The 22,198-nt window shown below is 40.0% G+C and overlaps 2 protein-coding genes across 2 annotated transcripts; both read right to left on the bottom strand.

Annotated features, from left to right (window-relative positions):
* Window positions 1–353: 353 nt before the first annotated feature.
* On the bottom strand, window positions 354–4,097 carry LOC119902928 (relaxin-3 receptor 1-like). Its single transcript, XM_038719329.1, has 3 exons — window positions 3,565–4,097; window positions 2,876–3,319; window positions 354–2,766 (listed from the first exon to the last, which is right to left on the bottom strand). Exons 1-3 carry the CDS (start codon window positions 3,769–3,771, stop codon window positions 2,155–2,157), a joined length of 1,263 nt encoding a protein of 420 aa, XP_038575257.1. The 5' UTR covers window positions 3,772–4,097; the 3' UTR covers window positions 354–2,154.
* Window positions 4,098–7,687: 3,590 nt separating this feature from the next.
* Window positions 7,688–16,925, bottom strand: LOC119902927 (cyclic AMP-responsive element-binding protein 3-like protein 3-A). Its single transcript, XM_038719328.1, has 10 exons — window positions 16,770–16,925; window positions 15,724–15,819; window positions 15,130–15,403; window positions 14,422–14,555; window positions 14,019–14,123; window positions 13,675–13,781; window positions 10,776–10,844; window positions 8,793–8,877; window positions 8,384–8,477; window positions 7,688–8,299 (listed from the first exon to the last, which is right to left on the bottom strand). The coding sequence occupies exons 1-10, from the start codon at window positions 16,794–16,796 to the stop codon at window positions 8,187–8,189; spliced, it is 1,104 nt and encodes a 367-aa protein (XP_038575256.1). The 5' UTR covers window positions 16,797–16,925; the 3' UTR covers window positions 7,688–8,186.
* Window positions 16,926–22,198: the final 5,273 nt, after the last annotated feature.

The raw sequence follows: 22,198 nt of genomic DNA, 5'->3' as shown, positions 1-22,198 counted from the left end.
AACGCCCGTTCTGAAATCACACTTGATTGATTTCCATTTGCAGCTGGAAGATGCAGGTTCCCTTGGTGACCTGCTAGCTTTTTGTGCAGCATCAGAGCCTCCCACGTGGAGTCCTGCGGAATAAATCCGTGATTCTGTTTGGAGAAGTAATTATTACCAGTGACACACAATGGAGGTACTGTGGTGGAGTGTGTGGTATTTGCATGTCAGCCCCTATCTGTGGGCAGCTGAAGATGGTTATCTATGTTCAGACTTTAAAGGTTGCAAAAGGGCATAAACGTGGAGCAGCTTTTGTGCGGTTGAGTCATTTTACTCATCTTCGTATTTTTTTGGCTGTTGTGACTGCAGACGAGATTAACTTCCAGAGACGTCACTAAACTCTTTTGTCCTCTTGTTTTTATTTAATGTCACATTACATACCTGTAATCACAAAACGGCAAGGCAGACACAAGAGACATGAAAATGGCACAGAGTTTCATGCTAGCATCAAACACACACTGAATGACAAATATCGTGGAGTTACGGTTTGTGTGGGAGACTAGTGTCCTGACTGAGTTAGCAACAATTACACAAATAAATATGAGTCAATCAGTCCTAATGGAAATGTAATAATATTACAGTCCTTGTGATTGGTTGTGTGGGTGTTTGAGATGCAAAGTACAAAAATCACTTCACATGTTGAGCTGTTCACCACTGTATTTTGATGCAGAGAAGAGAAAAGAAAATCTGCCAACAGTGTAACTCAGAGCTGTCTTGTTCGAGGGAAACTTATAATATTCTACAATGTACTTGTGATTCAGGGAGAGAGAGATTTTTTCCACAGTGGAATATCTGGTGAGGAGTTCTTAATAAAGCTGAAACATAAATGATCAGGTTTGTCTGCAACAGGTGAGTCTACTAAAGTGTGTGTGTTTGAGGGCTGAAATAGATTTAGAGGGATGACAGTGTCTCATGTTTGTGTGCTAAATATGAAGCTAAAGGCAGCAGCTGGCTAGGTTAGCAAGGAAACATCTAGCTTTGGCTCTGTCCAAAGGAAACAAAATCTGCCTACCAGCACCTCTAAATCTCACTAATGAACACAGTGTGTCTTGTTTGTTTAATTCAAACAAATACCAACACAAAGAAATAGTCCTGCACATTACCCCTTGTAAAATGGCAAATCGTTGCTTTTTCAATTTGGAGTGTATACTGATTAAACGAATGGGATATAACATGTCCATTAAAGAGCTATAGAGGTACTGGTGGGTGGATTTAATTAGCCTTGGAAAGAGCCAGGCAGCCATTTCCCCTGTTTTCAATTGTTGTCTTAAGCTAAGCTAACCTGCTGCTGGCTGTAGTTTCATATTTATGGTTCATTCCATTTTAAATCCAATTCCATTGGAAATTTCAAAGGGAACGTGCACTGAAATCGGATTTCCGACTTGAAGTCAGGAGAACCGCACTACCCTGACTTCGTGACCCAAGATGGCTGCTCTGAGCATCAACAGTTAGTAAAAGCTGTAGTTTATACTGTTTATTAGCACTTCTGTGTACAACTCAGGTGTGACGTCATTCCCAGCTCCGACCTCCGACTTCTGAGGCAAATGGAACGCACCATTAGGGTCCAAACATGAGGATGATATTAAAGGTTCAGTGTTAAAGTTTTAGTGGCATCTGGTGGTGAGGGTTGCAATTTGCAACCAACAGCTTAATCAGCGCTCACCCCTCCCTTTGCAAGCACATAGTAGAAGCTGCGGTGGCTGACGCACTCTGTTGGCGTTTGCTGAATAATACGTGTGGTGCTCTATTCCTCCAAATTTGACTTCTCGTCTTACTTCTAACAAACCAGACGACTACTACTACTACTACCACTACCACTTCTTCTTCTTCTTAGTACATATTCAGCATAGTGATGAAACATGCTCTGTAAACCCTCATGGACCTGCGGTGTATTTAGATAGAAATGGCTCATTCTAATAATGAAAACATAACGGCTCATTATGTAAGGTCTGTATACACCACTGAAAACATATTTACGTATATTATATTGCATTTCTGTCAATAGATCCTCCTAAATATTACACACTGGACCTCTAATATTCTCATCTAACTCTTAGCAAGAAAGTGAATAATTGTATTTCCCAAAATGTCAAATTATTCATTTTATACAGTAAATCACATATTGATGTCTTTGTGTATCATAACCAGGCTGGGCGGTGCTTCATCCACTCTCCTCCCTCTCAGTGCCAGAGTGAGAACATTTCGGACGGAGTGAGACACGCTCAGCAGAAGCTCCTTCAGTCCAGCTCTGTACTCTTTCCGGATCAGACAGTAGAGCACCGGGTTCAGACAGCTGTTTGCATGAGCTAAACACACTGTCAGGGGGAAAGCATAGGCCTGGGCGTTGTAGAAGGCTTTACTGAAGGGCACCAGGTCAAATTTGATAAGCACCCCCCACATGGTGAGAGCCTGGTTGGGAAGCCAGCAGATGAAAAAGGACAGAACTACAATGGTGACAGAGCGGGTGACTTTGGAGCGGCGACGGTGGCGTCCTCTCTCACACTCTGACCTCTCTGTCACATTTCCGCTGACCATGCTGCCTACAATGCGCCGGCTCAGGATGAACCTCAGGAGGAGGAGGTAACACACAGAGATGACAATCAAAGGAACTACAAATCCCAAGAGTACTTTCTGTGTTTGGTAGAGTCCAAGCAGGACTTGAGGATCCCAGTAGCTTGAATCGGAGTCAGAGAACCGCACTAAGCACAGCTCGTCATCAGTAGACACCTGTAAACACAACCACAACTACATAAGAGTTTACTAACCCAAAAGTGAAAGAAAGTACTGGAAATAAATCAAATCAGGTGTGGTGGTTCATAGTCTTGAATGAACAAACCTGGACTGTGGTGGAGTAGAAAGCATGAGGAAGTGTAGCCACCAGTGACACCACCCAAATTGCCAAACTGGCCCATTTGGCACGAGCAGTGGCGATTCTAGGGCTGTCCATCTTTAGAGAGGTAATCAGGGAGTGGTAGCGGGTCATGCTCATGGCGGTGAGGAAGAAGACGCTGGCATACATGTTCAGGGTGGTGACCGAGCTCACAATCTTGCACATGACCCGTCCAAAGGGCCAACGGAAGTCCAGCACCGTGTCCACAGCCCAGAATGGCAATGTGAGGACAAACTGGAGGTCTGTCAGCGTCAAGCTCATCACAAAGCAGTCGATGGAGGAGTAGTGGTGGCCCCGGCGGCGGGAGTGGAGCAGGAAAAGCGCCAGGAGGTTACCCACAAGCCCTAGCACACACACCACTAGGTAGACCAGTGCAATGACAACTCGCACCTGTCAAACACATACAATGGCGTTTTTATTTTGTGTTTTCTGGTAAACAGGACTCATCTTGGAGCTGCTAAATAGTCACAAAAATGGAAATTTAAGGCAAAAGACAACATGCATGCATGAATAAAATCACCTTCAAACACACATATGCTGAGGGGATACATGCAATATGGTTATTTTGCCAGAAACAGTACTCATTTTATCCATATGGATTTGGATTTATTTAATTTATCCTTAAATTAACATACTGCCAGGTTCGCGCTGTCTCCATGCAGGTCCATGGAGGACTCCTTGGAGAGGATGTGAAGCCAGCAGTTCAGTGAAAGGTTAAAAGCTGCGAGGTTGGAGGCTGCATCTGTGGGGCTGACAAGTTTGAAGATTTCGCGTTCATCCTCCTCTCCTCCGCACACACTCAGAGCGGCGAGGGGTCCGGAGGCGCTGCTGTTGCTCTGCATGGTTCTGCAGAGGGGAAAAAGGCGAGTTTTACAAACAAGTTCTGTGGGTGTCCCTCCTCTTTCAGGCTAACTTCCAGGATGTGTGCGCGCAGGTGAGGCTGCAAAAATCCCCATAGTCAGCTCCTGTATTTAGTCGTATTCAAAGTATCAGCGGGAGATCAGAGTTGCATGACTTGAAGTGACTTCTAAGCCTAAACGCGTTTCTGCTCGCATTTATATGTTTTTACAAGCGAAAAAAAATTAATAGCTTTAGGAAACATAAAAGTTCATCAATCCGTGTCAGCCTACTTAAGAGCATTTGGGCTGAAGTCTGCAGTGATGCAGCCGCCTGTTCTTTCGGTGATGCTGACAGCGATGTGAAAACTCGAGGCTTTTATACTCGCCGAGGCTCTCCTCCACCGCTCGATGGCGCACTGTTTAGGGCTTCAATAGACTATGCAGTAGGTATGATTATTGGAGCAGATACTGGGCAGGAATGAAGAAGCACCACTATCTGTTCTGTTCTGTTAAACAGGGATGAAGCTAAGCCTGGTGATTCATGGGTAAACAAACAGAGAAAGCCTTGTGTTATATTGTATGGAGTGGAAAGCCTTTTTTAATGATAGCTCAGAAAAACGTGTAGGCCTGTTTGAGCTTTCTTTGGATTACAACTTTTTCTCCACCTTAGTTCAGTATTTGTATAGCCTCTTCCTATAAGCCTCCTCTTCATTGTTTGTATTTTTGCCAGCTAATCTGGGTCCCTGATTTTATGCCCAAATATCACCTTTAATATTCCTGCATTTGATGGAAAGATAAAATGATGGTATTTTCAGAAAGGTTTCCTCAGCCGACAGGGGTGTTTGTTAATGTGCATCTGAAATGTTGCCTGTCAGAGCAATGGTAAAAACAATTTCAGTCTTTGTGTGTGTGTGTGTGTGTGTGTGAGAGAGAGAGAGAGAAAGAGAGAGAGAGAGAGAGAGAGAGAGATGTGTGTGTGTGTGTGTGTTTGATTAGCATTTCTTATAGGTCACTGTTGGTATTCACACAATGCACAACCATGGCCAGCGGTGTGTACCTTAGAAAGAAAAGAAAGGGGAGTTATTTTCTTAAGCAGCCTCAATAACCCAGACAGGACCTGCTTGGTCAGTCTGTAACTTATCAAACAATTTGTACAGATCCTTTCACCAGCAGCAGAGAGTCTGACATCGTGTCCCTGAGCAGAGTCCTTTTTAAAGTCAGTTGGAAGCAATTTATTACTTTGTCTGGTTTCATAAGAATTCAGGAAGCATTTCAAATGAAAACAACACTAATTAGTTGACAGTAACCTTATTTTGCTTTAATATTTTACTAATATTGAGATGGATGGAACTGCAGACATGGTTGGTGTCTGACCCTGAAGCTCTCTGTGAAGATGCTCATCAGCATTCTGTTGAAGCTTTTCAAGGCACTTAAATATGTCTGATTTAATTTTCATCAGTTTGTTTTTCATGGCACTTAAAAAAACAAAGAGATAGGGCGATACTGACGTTGCTGATAGTTATTTAAATTCACAGACTGAATGGCTCCATCTTCACATGGCTGCAATGCATAAAATATAGCATCAGTGGAATAAACCTCTCCAAATGAGCAAAGATCTTATTAGAAAGAAAGTCCTTTATTCCAAAAGGGGGAAAATCATTAAATATTTCAAATATCCGCTAAAGCCAGAATCTAGTCAGTCAAAAATTGATCAATACGTCCACCCAAAGAGTCCACTGGTTATGCAATTTAAAAGAAAGAGTAAGGATTTTTGCAGTCATTTCCATCCATCCATCCATCGTCAACCGCTTATCCTGCGTACAGGGTCGCAGGGTCAATCATTTCTCGTTTTTTAAAAACAAAAAACTCTTTCTCTGATACTTTTTCTGCTTCTTCACTTAAACATTCACAAAACCACAAATGGACAAGCTAAGCTTGCAAGATGACCTGAATTAATGATCTTTTCTTGCTGTGACCTGTTTCCCCCATCAGGTAGCAGCACCTCTGCTCAAATCTTACATGATTGGTATTGGGCTTGAATTTCCACCTACATCTTTATCACACCACCACAACATCCAGTTTAAAGCAGTCTGATCAATAATTCATTTCTGACTCCCTGTGTGGTTTAGTGCAGCATATTCACATTTGGTTCAGGTTTGCTGAAATCATTCCGTTTTTGGATGGTAAAAGTTGTGTCCACCTCCTCACATCTTTTACAGCTTGAACAAATAGCACTCAGAGAGGACTGTGAAATGTAAATGAAACCTGTTCTGCAAACAGCCTGGATTTTAGAAATACTGAAGTCATAAGCCCTTTTTTATCCCACAGAACCCCACCCAACTAGAAAAATGTTGACTGGTGACCAACCAAACTGTAGAATTTGTATTATTAAACAAAATAATTTTAGTTATCAATTTAACTGCTAATAATTATATTTTCTGATAAGTTTGATCTCCATACGTTGTGGTTTGGTACCAGGTATGCAGGCTAACTGTGGTTGAGAATATTAAATTCCTTCACATGTGAGTGGAGTTGCTCTAGGGATGGCAATGACCAATGAGCCAACTGACTTTGGTGATCCCCTGATTTTTCATCTTGCATCGCCATCAGGTTGACATTGTGAAACTTCTCAACAAGTAAATTATTGGATGTATTGTCATGAATTGTGGTGTTATGATGATCACCTGACCTTTCATCTGTTAGTCAGATTCAATATGTAAATGTGTCAAATACTTTGTTTTATGACTAAATACTTACAAAACTACAGACATTGCCATCAGCCTCCGGTGTGTGTTTAGTGCTAATTAGCAGATGTTAACATGCACACTAAACTAAGATGGTGGACATGGTACCCGCTAAACATCAGCATGTTACCGTCGTCACTGTGAGCACGTCAGCATGCTGACGTTAGCATTTAGCTCAAAGAGCTGCTGTGCCTAGACTTGTCTGCCTGTCAAATTTTATTGAAAAAATATCTCCATGGAAAAACCCAACATGTGCATAATCATAGAATCTAAACTCTTTATGTCATACTAATCAAGGATATGATCCCATTCTCCTCTATATTAGCTATGGCCCCATCTGCAAACTGTATCCCAGTAAAACTTCAACACATAAAGAGCATCTTGTAGGGCTGACCTTAACTGAGTCCACCTACTGAGCAGAGGCTGCCTGAACATCAGGGGTTCAAAAATAAATCCACACGTGACCTTGATGTTGCCCTCATTCTTTGACTGGGAAGGCATCAAGTTAATCAAGTAGAGTACACTACATGTTCTCTTTGTGTATTGGTGAATATGGGCAGAGATAAAGTATTGTCTCTTCTTTGCTTTTGGGTTTTGAGATCCAAAATTTGCTATAGATTTACAGCTGGGATCCTGCGAAGACGAATCTGTAAAATAGACAAGCTGTCTGAATTGACAGAGATGAGGAATAAAACACTGTTATTCTTCTGGACAGAACATTCTGTGAGGCGCTGCACCAGCGAACCAGAGACAAGAATAACCAGTCAAGTGTTGTTGTTTTAATGGACAGACTTCCTGTAACAGACTGCAGTTCTAACAATTAAATCTCCAATGCATTACAAAACAGCAGGTTTTGCAGCGCTTTTCTTTGACCGCACTAGAAAAAGGCACTTCACACAGATAAGGCGACCGGACTATAATCATGTTTCCCCAAATATAATAACAACAAAGACTTTTGCTCTAAAATTTAGACATCCAATATGTTTTTTAAACTGATGCCCACTTTCCCATATTGACAGCATTAAAGGGAAGCTTATTAGGAGTTTTTATGGAAGTGAGAAGTCATCGAGCAACTTTGGCTTAGGGGGCCAAATACTTTTTATGTTTCAAATATTGCCTCATTATTTTTGGGATTTAAATCTCTCCCAAATTGTACACATGACATCGTAGTTTAGTTTAGGTGCTTCCAAAGAGCACCTGAGTATTTTTATTTTTATTCTCTTGTGCTTTGTTAGCTTTGCACTGATCTGTTACAAATTGCAACTCAAATCATTCTTGACATGTTTTTTCAACATATACATTAAAAGTAAATAATAAAATATAGCAGTGAATATACATTTGTGTCATACATCTTGCAGTCAGCAATATAATACACACTACACCAAGTTCCCGAGGCTCCATTTTCCTAAGCAAAATTTGGATGACCTCTTTGCCAACCTCCATCTGAGTGAGTGTATTTTAGTCAGAAGAATCTTATCAATAACTGTTTGTGTGTTGGAGTGGATGCCTAACACACCATAAAACCCCACTCCCTCAGACGCTGGAAAATGATCAAACTGCTCATTTGAATGCCACGAGCCTGCACTCCTTTGCTATATCTTCCCTCCTGGGGAGTTACGAGGAGATCAGTGATTGGCCTTGTGCTGGATGGGGATTGGGGAGACCTGTCCTGGGTCAGCGCTCTTCCATCAGGCTATACAGTGCCTCAAAGCCCCTGGAGACAGAGAGGTGAGGAAGAGATGGGACTTCTCTCACTTCACCCATCGACTGCAGGGAGCGGGACAGCACTGTGGAGCAGAGACGTGGTGGAGAGGAGTGAGTGTGTGTGTATCACAAAGAGAGACCGCGTGAGTGTGTATATGCCTGCTGACCTTTGCTTTGTGTGTACTCTCCCTGGCTGAGTTGGCTGTAAGGGTCTGGCCAAAGATTTGAGGAAATGAGGAGGGAGAAGGAGAGTAGCAAAACCTGGACATAAATACAGACAGTATGACAAAAAAACAGGCCAAGAGCAGACAACAGAGGATGGGGGAAAGGAAGAAAGGAAGTTATTAGGCATAACCTACATACAGTTTGGACAAAAGATGAGCACGGGTGGTATTGAAACACTTGACTCGATTAAAATCTTAAAGGTAAACACAGCAGCAGTCAACAGTGGAGCACAGGCAGTGGGTGTTAATGATGTGCTCAGGCACTGGCCTACATCTATCATTTCGTTGTTGCAGATATACTGAGCAAATTCTCAATGGCATAAATTAATGTATTGTGTTATACATATCTCACCAGGAGGCAGGTCCCTCTGTGATTTGTTCTGCTGGAGCTGTTAGGAATGAGATCCTGCAGCCGGCTTAGCTGCTCCAACAGAGCACTGCGATACAAGACAGCACAGACAGGAAGATGAAAGAGACATTTCACATGAGGGTCCAAAGGTTGCTATAGGCATCATTTTTTCAGCGTCTGTGATCATTGGCAACTAAAACAACAGAAAGAAGAGCAACACGCAGCGGGGAAGTGTTGGTTCGTGGCTTCTTCCCACGTTTTGTTTCAATTCACCGCAGCACTCTGCCAGCGTCAGGAAGAAGCAGCATAATGAGACAGCAGCATGAAGGGAAAGCAAAGTCAGAGAACACTGTGTGAGGTTTTAAAATTGGATGGGATTGTGTTCTGGTTATTTTACAATGAGCCTGCATTGTAGAAAGTTTTCTTAACCAGGTTGTCAAAATCTGGAGAGGGAGGGGCCGGTGGGGTGGGGTGGGGGATCAATGAAGATCAATGAAACTTGCACAGACATAATGCAACACACAACAAATGCACAAAAGAGAGAATGGGGAATGACTCATACAAACAATTTAGCCACATGAAAAAATATCCAAGAATAAGATGAAATGATGAAAAAGATGAACCAAGACTGTAAAACATTCAAGGCACCACTGTGAAAGGGGATTTTGTTGGGTTTATTTCCTGTGTCTGAGGTTATGCCCACAATGGAATCAATAACTGGGCTTGCAAAGATTGAACGAGGTGATGCTGAGATGCATTCGCAGTACTGTTTTTACAGCGGCAGTTGGCTCAAGAGCTTACATGACCATTAGGTAAACCCCTCCACTCTAACAGTGATTATCCAATTGTACCTTAGCTACGGATGGTTGTCAAGCTTAGGATTAGGGGTGCGACATCACAAAATTTGGTTTCAATCCAATGACAAGTAATACCAGGGCCAGGATCACCAATATCAATAAGAGTTTTTTTGGTATCTCTCCTATTGATGCTAGTATAAATATTTAAATCTATTCTCCATATGTTGAAGTGGTGTGCATTTTGCTGTAATTAGATCAACACTCCGCATTTAATTACTCAGTAGTTTGGAGGGTTACATCTTTTCAAAATGAAAAACACAAGAGCAAAAGTATAAGGAACAGATGAATCTGTGTGTTTATCTGCTCTAACATAACTGCAATGTTAACATGTCCAGTAAACTACCTAAACTAGCCGAGCATTTCTTCCAAAGCCAATGACCACATAACATTAGTTTGTGGGGTTACAGGTTATAATAATGAACTGAGCATTAGCACATTCACGGTGTTGTATTTTCCCACAGTGTAGAAGCAAATCCTGGATGCTTTCAGAATTTAAGCTAATATTAGTATTTCTGTCCTGGGGAAGTTTACTCTCCAGCAAATAACAATTTCCTTATCATACCTAAATTGCAAGGACTAACTCTACACTGCAACACCAGAACAATGTCATTTCTTCATGTTGTCCTCTATGTGGGTCATCATCTGTCAAGTATGCCTAACACGTTAGCTTCTGCACCCGCCTCATAACATGTATGTGACCACCAAGAGCATTTTTTTACTGGGTTTTCATTCTGAAACAAGTTACTGCAATCACTGAAAAGTCAGCTGGGTCACTGCATAATTAATTAACCAATGCAAGGCTTAGTAAATGGTCATGATTAGTTATTTGCAGTCATCAGGATAATTTGTTTATTATTAAATAAAAATCAGCATTCCATGATTACAGCCTCTCAAGTGATATTTTGCTGCTTTTCTCTGTTTCTCTGTTTAAATAATATCTTTGGGTTTTGCACTGTGGGTCAGACAAGCTATTTGAAGATGTCACCTTGGGTCTTGAGAAATTGTTATTCTCACTACTTTATGTCATTTTTATAAAAACAAAAAAAACAAACTACAAGTAATAAATAGATCAATCAATAATTGAAATAATCATCCGCTGCAGCCCTTGTTGGCTCATCTGAGGACTCACTTGTTGGTCTTTTCCAGCTCCTGGATCTTTTTCTGCAGCTCAAGGTTGTTAGCACTACATGCAGACATCCTACAGAAAGAGGCAGAGAAGAATAATGGGAGAAATGGGAGGAGTATAGATAAAATTAGGAAATAACGGTATCAGATAATACTGTGTAATGATGTTGCATTCAAGTCAACCCTTTGTTTCTCTCGTTGCCAATATCTGTCTGCTGAGTGTTATCTCGCATCCCATTGGGTCATCCAGTGACTCCACCCCTCACTTCCGTTTCTTCTTCTGCTTTCTCTCTTGTTTCTTTTAGTCGCTGTGAGTCACCCTCCATTATGGCCCTCTGACTGAGCTGACGACTGAAGAGATACGCGTTTGATATGCTCTGCTTACTTAATTATCAACAAACGCTGACTCTGCTCTCTGCTGACAATATCACCCCATCATGAAACTTTTGTTGTCCAGAGGCAACAGAGCTCAAGCGTGAATGAGATGTCGATAGCACACTATTAGATATTTGAAGCTCCTATTGGATAATTAATGATTTTAAAATAAACATGTATGTGCACAAAGGTTTATTTTGTGAGAACAATTTTCCAATAATGTTTGACAGAAGGTGGAAGCACTCATATATAATAAAAAGTCATGTCTTTATGGTTCAGTGATGGCAAGTTTTACAATTAAGTGGTGCAAGGAGACTTGCCTGAAGGTCAGCTTCAGGAAAGTCAAGCAATCCTTCAAATCCCCCAGGAAGGCTGATGAACAAAAAGAGGGGTCTGACACACAGAGTCATGTGGGGGAATTGCTGCACTACCCTTTTTGAGTCTTTCAAAATATGAATCAGACGACAAGCTCTACCAATCTTCATTGTCTGCGGAGGTGTGATGTGGCAGAAGAGCCAACGGGGGAGGGGGGCGGGACAGGCAGGATTAACAAATTTGGTGACAAAGAGCTGGCTGTGTGGTTGGGCTCATTCTGCACAGCCTGGAGGTAGAGAAGAGGAGGAGGAGAGGGATTAAACTGAGCTCCATCTTGGCAAAAAATTCCTCCTGTGTCTCTATTGTGAGATGATGATGCATCTACACAGCATCTTCAACTTCCTCTCAGTGTCCCCCTCCAGCTGCAATGCAGAGCGGTTTAGCCGCTCTTTTGTGCCGCTGGCTATCAAACTATACAGTCTGTCCAGCTGACCCCAGATAAGACAAAGATAGCTCACAGCTGCAATATTTATGTAAAATATTCTGATTGTGCAGGAAAACCTTCACACGCTGAGACTGTTCATTCATTATATGGCAGTTCTTAGCCACCTATGTTTTCATATATGGTAGTATAAATGTGTTTTTTTTACACTAGACATGACTAAATCATCCTCTTATGTATGTATGTCCACAATCCACAATATGCTCGGTTAACAATCAGGATAATTAAAATGCCTAGATTAAAATTATAATTGCCTAGAGCATGTCACTCTTTGGTGATGTGCACAGCACTAATGCTTATATCCTGATCTGTTTAATGTTGCATACCCAATAGTTCACTGTTTGAGTTTCTAAATGTGGATAGGAAAGTCTGTCGTTCTATACTCAGTGTGGTTATGTTGATGGCAATGTCGGTCTGTCAGTCCACCTCTGTCGTTCAGACTGAAATATCTTAACAACTATAACATGGGTTAAGATGAATCCTAATGCCTTTTCAAATCTGAGTAAATGATCTTGACAGCTATTGGATGGGTTAAGATGAAATCTGGTGGACATTCATGGTGGCCAGATGAATCATAATGACTTTTTTGATCTCCTGATTTTTCCTCTAGCGCCACCATCACATTTACATTTGTGGTTCTCAGTAAATCATCTTCACAACTATTGGATGGATGGCCATGAAATGTGGTAAAAACATTCATGTCCCCCTAAGGATGAATTGTAAAGTCTTTGGTGAACCTCTGATCTTTTATCTATAGCTCCATCACCAGGTCAAACTCAAAAAAACCATAAACCTGCAAACAAATTACATTCCCAGCATCGTCAGCTGTTCTTAAGTCGGCTAACCAGGCTACAGACTCACAGAACCACTAGCTTGGCTGCAGACTCTTGTTACCAAGCATGCATACTTATGTCTTGGCTCTTGTATGGCACTCTGTGGACAATCATGAGCAACTGGGACAAACATTTTACTCATCATAATCTCAAAGTACTTTTATTTACCATCTTAATAACTTGACACAATTCCTTTATTATCATTTATGCTAATTGTTTTCACTTTTATCCTAGTGAAAATGTTTTTATAGCTAGTAATTCTGTAGTTTGCAATGTTCTCAAGTCTGTGTTAATTTAATTAATTAAATTTCAATTATCAGTGTTTCTGAATCATAATGAACAATATTAGTGGATAGTCAAAGTAAAAATCTGCTGGGTTCTTGTGTTTTTATTTTAACACCATTAGCAATAACTTTCTGTTATTTCTGTGGTGTTCTGGCGCTGAATTCCCCAAATATCAATTCACTTTGTGAAGGCTTTTTGTCTTGGAAAAAGTTTGAGTTTCTGTAAGCAGCTGGTCTTTTTTGTTTGGTCAGCCATGACAGCTATCTCAACACAGCCCTTTATCCTTTTATTCCAACAAACCACTTCTGTCAGCTTGAGCTTTTTCAAAGTATCACGTATCAGCAAATGAAGAAGCTTTCATGAACTCAACAATGATATGAAATAGAAAAATGGACATTTACCTCTTTAACAATGTTCACATCCCATCCATGCAACAGTTTGTTAAAGTTAATTAAGTGTATAACGAAACAGGCTAATTATAGAGTGCTTCAGAGCACAACAAATGACTATAGATAAAAGTTTAATTTTCTAGGCTATGGTATGCAGAGATAATGTGGTGGTGAATGGCGCTGCTGAGTGCACCCGGCTCTTACCTTCCCTCCAGACTATCAACATATTCCCTCTTCTTCTTCCGACTTTCTTGAGCAGAGTGTTTGTTGCGGATTTTCCGCCGGATCTTTTTCAGAACCCTCTCTTCAAACTTGTCAGGGAGATGAAACGCATGTGAGGATCGGGTCAAGAAAGAATGAAGAAGAAAGGGGTAAGTGAGGGGAAACTGGGTTGTGGGGTGGGGGCGGTGAGGACTGCAAGATATTTGTAACTGGGGATACAGATTTAAATTTAGATGCATCTGTGTTTGTGTGTGTGTGTGTGTGTGTGTGTGTGTATGGAAGACATCTGCCCTACATACATGTCTGTGTGTGTCTTGCTCATGTACCTTGGACAGTGGCAGTTTGCTGGGTAAGTTCACCCCTTCTTTAGCCAGAAGTTTCTTTTCATCCTCATTAAGTACAAGCTCCTGCAAGGAATGCTGGGGGATTTGCTGCGAATATAAAGCAGATGGACAGAATATTTCAGTTAAAGTGACTCTCTGGGCAGTTCAGCCAAAGAAGGTACTGGAGTGGACCAGTTCATAAAATTAATAAATTTGGTTTTCTCAGAACGAGACAGGTCTGGTCTCTAGGCAAGTTATACAGAGAAGCAGTGGACTGTACGATTAGTTCAAATTGTATTTATTTAAAATACTGAGACTGAATTAATTTTATTTAATACCCCCATTGGTTAGAAAGCTTGACAAAATGTCATTTTTTCACAGAAACATTTAACTCTTCTCTCCTTACTGTCTGTCTCAGGTTGGATAGCAGCAGGTCTTTTACTGTGAGTGTCTGAGTGGACGACAGAGGGCAGGTTTGGTTCGTAGTTCGTAGGTAGTATCCAATGCCAAACTGCTCTTGGAGGTCACTGGACTCCCAGCCTGCAGATTGAACCAGTAAAACATCAGGTGATGATTCACAAAATTGCCTCCATGTGCCATTCAAATGAAATAGAAAATGTTTAGGCTGCTCCCTGTGTTTTAAATTAGTGATGTAAATGTGTGACTGCTGCACCGTGCTGTTTTTTACAAATCAAAAATATATGTCACACTGTTCTCTGCCTTTGATATCTTTGTGTTGCTGCAGATCTGGTTTGCTCAGTCAATTTCACAGTATTTTTAGCATTGAGGGGGTCAAGAATCGGTAACGTGAAAAGGGGCTGTTATTCAAAAGCAGCCCTCAAAAGACAATTTCCTCACCTGAGAATGACACTTGCCTTTTATTCTTTACAAATCCTCAGAAATGGGGAAAACAAATGACTTGCTCTTTGAAAGGGCCCTTAAATGTCACAAGGCTCAGTCAATAGCTCATTATTCCGCAACAGAAATTACAATCGTAAAAATCTCACACACCAAGGTCTTCGTTTTACACCTGTCTAGTGCTCTGGTTTACCTTGTTCCTCTTGTTATTGCGCTCACTGTTGAGCGTTTCACATAACTTTCTTTTTAGTCTTACCTAGATCAATGGTGACATCAGAGTTTTGTTCATTTGGTGGTGGCTGGTTCTGCAGAGGTGGAGCCTGAGGGAAAGAATGTGCATCGAAGGCTGGAAAAGCTGTGCAGGAGGGTGGATGAAGGCGTTCTGTGGCATCTGCTGGGGGGTCCTCGTTGATGCCGCTGTCGGTGGTGCAGGGTGACCACAGGGGGGATGCTGGAGCCGAGGAGGAGTTGCTCCCATCTAATAGGGTGTCCAGGAAGTCATCAGCAGCACTTCCCTCGGGGCTCAGGGCCTGTGGAGGAGGAGGGTATGTAAATATCATCCCATGACACCACGACTGCTGGATTGACCGATTTAATCAGACAATCATATTCCATCACACGAGCACAGACAAGAACATAAACAAACCTGCCATTTAAATACTTGAACTAATTTGCCCGTGACTCTTTGCCTCATCGCTGTCAATCACTCCTGTATGTCCTAAGATTCAGCTCAAAAACAATGTGTTGAGAATACAGATCACACCGCGGTCGGGTTGTCATAATGAGATTCAGTGAATTTGTGGTTGTGATTATGTTGTTCCCGGAGTGACTCTGCCTCCACCAAACTCACGTCATGAATTGTGATCCATGGTTGGTTGCTGTGGCAACCTGGGGTTTCATCTGTGTTCCTGAGCAGGAGGTCAATGAGGTCCATCCCACCGTGCACCTGAAACAAAGAACTACTCTGAGCAATGGGTTTTAAGCAACATATCTTTTACTTAGGTTAAAGTACAACAATGTAAAAATACTCTCTTCAATTAAAAGCCAAGCATTCTTAATCCTACCTCAGTAAAAGTACAAAGGTATAAGCTGTAAAAGTACTTAAATTAACAAAAGTAAAAGTACCAATTTGGCAGTAAAATATCTCCTGTGACTGATAAATGATTCCATCTGACATTATTAATACTGATGCATCAGTGTGAGAAGTTTAGAGGGGAAAAATCTCTTCGGTGGAGCTGCTAATGATTCATCTGAAACATGACAATGAGCCACACTGTTTCAATGTTCAATTCAATATGCTTTATCGGTATGAATGTTTAGGTTAAACAATGTTGCCAAAGCGGTTTGCAGCAAAATCACAAAAGTTATCATAGCTGTCAGATAAATGTAGTGGTATAAAAAGACAAAACATTTCTCTCTGAAATGTACTGTAGAAGGAAATACTCAAGTTTGTTAATCAATCAATTGATTAATCAACTAATCATTTAAACTCTACTTGTATATACCGTTGAGTAGTTTAATCTATAACAAAGCTTCATGTTTTTTTATTTTTATGTAAAAAATAATTTGTAAAGTAACAAGTAACTAAAAATGTAAAGTAATTGTATTGAAGTACCTCAAATTTGTACTTGAGTAAATGTACTTAGTTAAATTGCACCACTGGTATTTAGTTGAGGTGTTGTTTTCTCAGAGGAAAAGCCAGCCTGGGTGCCCCACTGAATATGACTAATGTCTGATCAGTTGGGGTGTTGCAAAAACTCAGTTGCACACTTGGATTTGACAAAGTCAAATCAATAAAAATCCACTACTCTAAAACTGTTGTGTTTCAGTTGGAATCATTCTCTTACACACAAACCAATAGTTGCACCCGGTTATCCGATTACAAATGTGCCTCACCTTGTCTGTAGTCAGCGAGTCCAACATTAAAGTGGCAGGTGATGAAATTACAGTGAAACTATCCAACAGGAATAAAAACACACAATCAGATCAATACGTTCCTCTCTGTGGCTTAAGCTTCTTGGAGGAACGCCTAAATCTGCTGCAAGGGACACAGCTGAAATGCCATATCACATAACTGCACTTCCAAACGCAGCTGATCACTGTCCAATCCAGTGTTTAGCAGATAGCTCAGAGCCAATCAGCACAACAGGAAGACTCACTGTCAGATTAACTGCTCAAAGTTGCACACATGGAGCCCAGTGACCTTTGATGTCATCAGGACAAGTCAGGAATGATTCCCTGTGTGGTTTCACATTCATCTTTTGTTGGATAGGGTTGATTTACAGCATTTTTTTTTTATTGCTTTCCAAGGAAGAAGGTGGAGAGAGTCCAGTTTTAAAATCCATCTGTCACTGTCAGTAGAAAGCTCAAGTTTGTTTGAATAGATTTTTCACTCAGGGTGATGCAAACATAAAACTGCTTCTTTCTCCACTCATCAGCTCAATTATGAAAACAAACCAATTGCATATATTTCACAGTTCTAATGAATATCAATAAGGAAACGTCAACATATTTGAAGAAAAAAATTTTCTGCTACACTATGGTTATTTTTAGCCATGAAAGCAACATGACTGTAGGGACTGTAGTGTTGGTCTGTCAGTCGGTTGTTGGGAACACCACTTATATATGTAATACATAAATATCTCAACAATGTCTACATGGATTGCCATGAAATTTTGATACAGACGTTCATGGTCCCTCGAGGATGAATCATATAGACTTTGATGATCACCCGACCTTTCTTCTAGCGCCACCATGAGGCTGACATTTGTGGTTGTCTTTGTGGAAAGTAAGCAAGCCCATATACTTAAGTGCTGTACTTGTTTTGTTTGAGTATTTCCATTGTGAGCTACTTTGAAACTTCTACTCCATTACATGTTGGGGGTAAATATTGTACATTTTACTCCTCTACATTTATTTAAGTGCTTTGATTTTACAAAGAAAACATCTGATCAACTTATTAACTATGACGCATAGTTGTAGATTAAAGGCCCCACAGACCTTCACAGGTGTTTTCAGTTATGTTGCTGATTAGACCAATCAGGTTGAAGCTCTGATTATATTTAGGTGAGGTCATTATGTACTTAACAGAATGATAAAGTTGGAAACAAAACAGCAGATACTGAAGTCCAGATTTTTTTTTATCTTGTTGCATATGATAATAACTTGTGTGTACACATTATTATCTTTTGTATAGAAAGGTTTTTTTAAAAAATCAACATTTTGGACCTTGAAGGCTCCATAATTTAACACTCTGCTTCGTAAGTACTTTAACTTTTATTACTTTAAGTATATTTTGCTATTTATATATTTCTTCCACCAGTTCAATTTTCTTCATCAAAAGCACACAAGCAAAAAAAAGGTGGGAATAAGTGCCCTTTCTCACTTAGTGAGTCTGCCAAACTTATACAAAAGTCAGACTCTCTAAATTCAATTTTCATTATCTCAAAAGTGGTCAAAGTGGACCTCAGTTTCTTTGTGAAAACGTTACCTCAGTTTCCATCCATTACCAAAGTTGAACAAAGACAAAATCTTTTTGCTTTCCCATAGCAGAACTTCGCCTCACCATTTCTTATCTTTATTGCCATAACTGAAGCATTTGTTTTGTGCTATTTCTAAGCATACACACCATAAAGCGATTAAGTAATAGCAGAGTAGTTTCACAAGAGGAACATGCACACATGCAATTACATATCTATTATCACATTGGGGAAGAGATTCTTTCAGTGGCAGAGCTGTCCATTTCAGTACAGAAAAAGTAGAATCAACAGTCTGTCTTCTAATTTCTAAAATGAATATCATCAACACAATCCACCCATGACTGCCTCGACTTCAAAGTATTCAAAGTACACCTCTGAGGAAAGAGGGGAAAGTCAGCATATAGTCAAATAATTGAAAGCCATTTTCTTTTCTCCTCAGATGATTTCTTTTGACACTTTTACCTTCATCAGGCAGTTCAAAGTTGACAGAGATGTGATGTGAATTTCTTTTGATTTCTCTCTGTCTTTCTTTTTTTCTTGTCTGTGGGACGTTGTTGTTTTTACTAAACCATTCACAAGTTTCAAAGTGGTGAGGGACATGAATGTGTGGGAAGAAAGGAAAGGAGACCCTCATGCAGAGGCCCGATTCAGACCAATACTATATGCGCCGCACAGCAGAGACATTAGTTGAGTCATTTCCTGTATAAACTATAAAGATGGAAAGGACCCATTTGTTTCTCATCTTTTCTGATTATGTGTCAGGCTGGTCACATATTGTGAATAAATAAAACTGTGAAGAAGCCCTGAAGGCTTTGATTTCAACACAGACATTCATTTTTCAGCTCATGAGGGATTCTCAGTCTCCTTACAGATTCAAGAATCTCAAAAATCCTCATATATGACACTATAATATGTCAGAAAAGGTTTAAAGGTTATTTAAATTAATTCTTGTGGAGCCAGTGTGGGTTATGGATTCACTGATTCATGAAGGATAGATTCATTGCTATTTTATAAAATAAGAAATAATTCATACAGAGTGGCCACTGTACGAACCGTGTCTGATCCCTATCCTTCATTCTTTCAAGCATTTGTGTGTGTGTACTTAATGGATTAAAATCCATTTATCTATGGCTGAGGGCCCAGTATTATCAGAACTTTAATAAGCCTAATTGCATGGCAGAGGAACTCCTATCTTTATTGTTGCACTATCTTCCGATTACAGAGTTTCAAAGTGCATGCAGATGTTATCTAACCAGCACATGGTTAAGAACATCTCTGGATACCAAGAACTAGATGCAGCTCAGAACACATAATTGCTGTGGTTTTTCATACGGCAAATCCATATCATCGTGTCCATTTGGATGCACCTCCACTGAGAGTCAAGAAGTATATATATACGCAACATTGCTGGAAGTGATTCACCAAATAACATAAAATGTGCCATGAAATCAGAGTCAAGCTGCTGAATTCTCCTTCAATGACTTTATTACACATGCACACAGATGTATGAGTACAACTCAAGCCCACCTAAAATGATCTCACAGTTCACACAGAATCCTTTCCTTGACGAGGAGGCATGAAACTGAAAAGACATGTTGAAAATAATAGGATGAGCTGTGAAAAGAGAACTTGTGTGTACAGAAAGGTTATGGCTTCTGACGTGAACCCAGATCTATCTGTTGCATGTTGGATTGCTCTTATCTGGAGCTCAGTGATAAATCCCATGTGCACAAAATGATTCAATACATGCAGCTTGTGGGAAATTCCCAGTGTGTCACAAAATAAGAGAAATGAAACTAATGCTGCACTGTGGGGAGTCAAGTTGGTTACTCATGTTTGGGGCACTTCTTAACCCCGTAAAACCCTAAATTCAGGTTTAAGAAATGAAGATTAAACACATGACAACACAATATGGTAGCATGCTCAGCATGTTTTTATCCCCCCTCTAAATCTTTATTGCATAGTTTACATGGAATAAACAGAAGTATACAGAACAGTATACAGGTATATAAAAACATATATTTGTGACGAATCATCCAGACTTTTTCCAGTCAGTGTCATTAACAAATTGATTTCAATATGATATAACATGTGGAATAAATACAATTTCTCTCTGAAACAAGGCATGTTTGTTCTTATTATTCTTTCGAGGATGCTGGGAGAAACACATTTTTCCAACTGGTGACTCAGCTAGATTGGGGAGAGAGACAGAAGTAGGTGGAGGTCTGCCTGTATTTCTAAAAAGCATTAGCATGCCTAAAATCCTAATGCAAATTCTATCGGCGTAACTGGAATATTGTATGTTGATAAAAACTCTCTATAAGAGAGCAGTTGCCCCTTTCCTTCAAATAGCTGGTTCACCTGCAAAATCTGATTCTGTACCCATTTCTCAAAAAAAAAAAAGAAAAATAGAAATTGTGTTTATAAATCGGAGACCATGCTTAAAGTACCTGCTTGTGGAATACAGATAGTTTCACAGGGAGTTTGTCCACATTGTAATTACAATTTAAAATTATTAACACTTAACGATTTTTTGCTATAATAGGTATGATTTTTCCAGATAAATTCAAAAAGCATGCTATCAATATTTCGACAAATTTTACTGTAGCAGCTCAGCACATGTTTTCATTTCCCGTCCCTCTGTAACATCATAATCATGAGATAACCCATGAAAACTAGCCTGTGGCTAAGTACATTTACATTTGCTTTGAATGTTGATCAGTGTACATTGTCCCTTATCAAATAAACAATTTTCTCCGTAACCTTGTAGCTGCAAGTGTCACGTAAGTGGTTTCTGGACTGCAGGACTTGTAAATTGCAACTGGAATTTTTTTCAGCCATTTGGGTATTTGGTATAGCTTTAGCATTTTTTTAAAGAGCTTGACCTGTAGTAACCCCATTACTCATTGTAAGTATAAATTCAGATCAGTTTCTGCAGCGTTCCACAAAGAAGAGGTGCAAAAATCAGCATTGTTTACAAATGATATGATTTAAAACATCTATTTAAATAATGCCCAATAATGTATAGTGGTGTAATATATCATGTTAACATTCATTTGAAATCTAATCCTATAGTTGTGATTGTTGTTGATATTCTGATAAATTAAGGAGCCAATCCTATGCATTTCTAAAACCTTTTGCGATCAATAAAGGGAGCAGACATCGCCACTACTGGTGTTTACAAAAACTTATTTTCACTTGAAGGAGCCGTGTGGCAGTCAAAATCCTACACAGGGAAGCTTCAAGGAGACCAGCTGTTCGAAAGTGTGGGAAAAAATGTTTGTGCCGTAAACCAGGCACTGTTGAGTCAAGTAATCACTGCTCCTTGAGTGACTGCAGACACCTGGAAACAGACTGCATTTGCACTAAGTATCACTGTTTTAGTAGGTCAACTCCACTGTGGGAAACTTGACTTGGTGCACAGTGCTCAGTTGTATTGACCACAGAAATGGATTTTGCTCTCATCAGAAACTTTAATATCTTCCCTCCCTTGTATTAATAAAGGCTGTAAAGACGAATACACTTTTTACAGCCTTTGATTATTCCCCTCTAAATTGTTATTTTGTTAGATTTGGACAGACAAAAAGACAGTACCACTTCCTGATAACACACACTTATATACGGTTGTAGCAAATTATCATGGTCAAAATGTGGTTAATGTTCTATAGATCAGTTATGAAAAACACATATTGCTAGTGCACATGTCCCTCCACACTAGCTTGCTTTGACAGTCTATCTTTCTCCTAAATCCATAAGGACAATATAACCACCTGGTAATCTGGACAAAAATCTATTTATTTATTAACAACATGTTTTAGAGAAGTATAGTACAACATAGTAACATTT

Source organism: Micropterus salmoides, unplaced genomic scaffold (genome assembly GCF_014851395.1).
Source record: "Micropterus salmoides isolate LMB-PRFRI ecotype aquatic unplaced genomic scaffold, ASM1485139v1 Ms_hic_scaffold_14, whole genome shotgun sequence".
Lineage (NCBI taxonomy): Eukaryota > Metazoa > Chordata > Actinopteri > Centrarchiformes > Centrarchidae > Micropterus > Micropterus salmoides.
The sequence above is the reverse complement of the archived record's forward strand: the minus strand, read 5'-3'. Positions and strand labels throughout refer to the sequence as shown.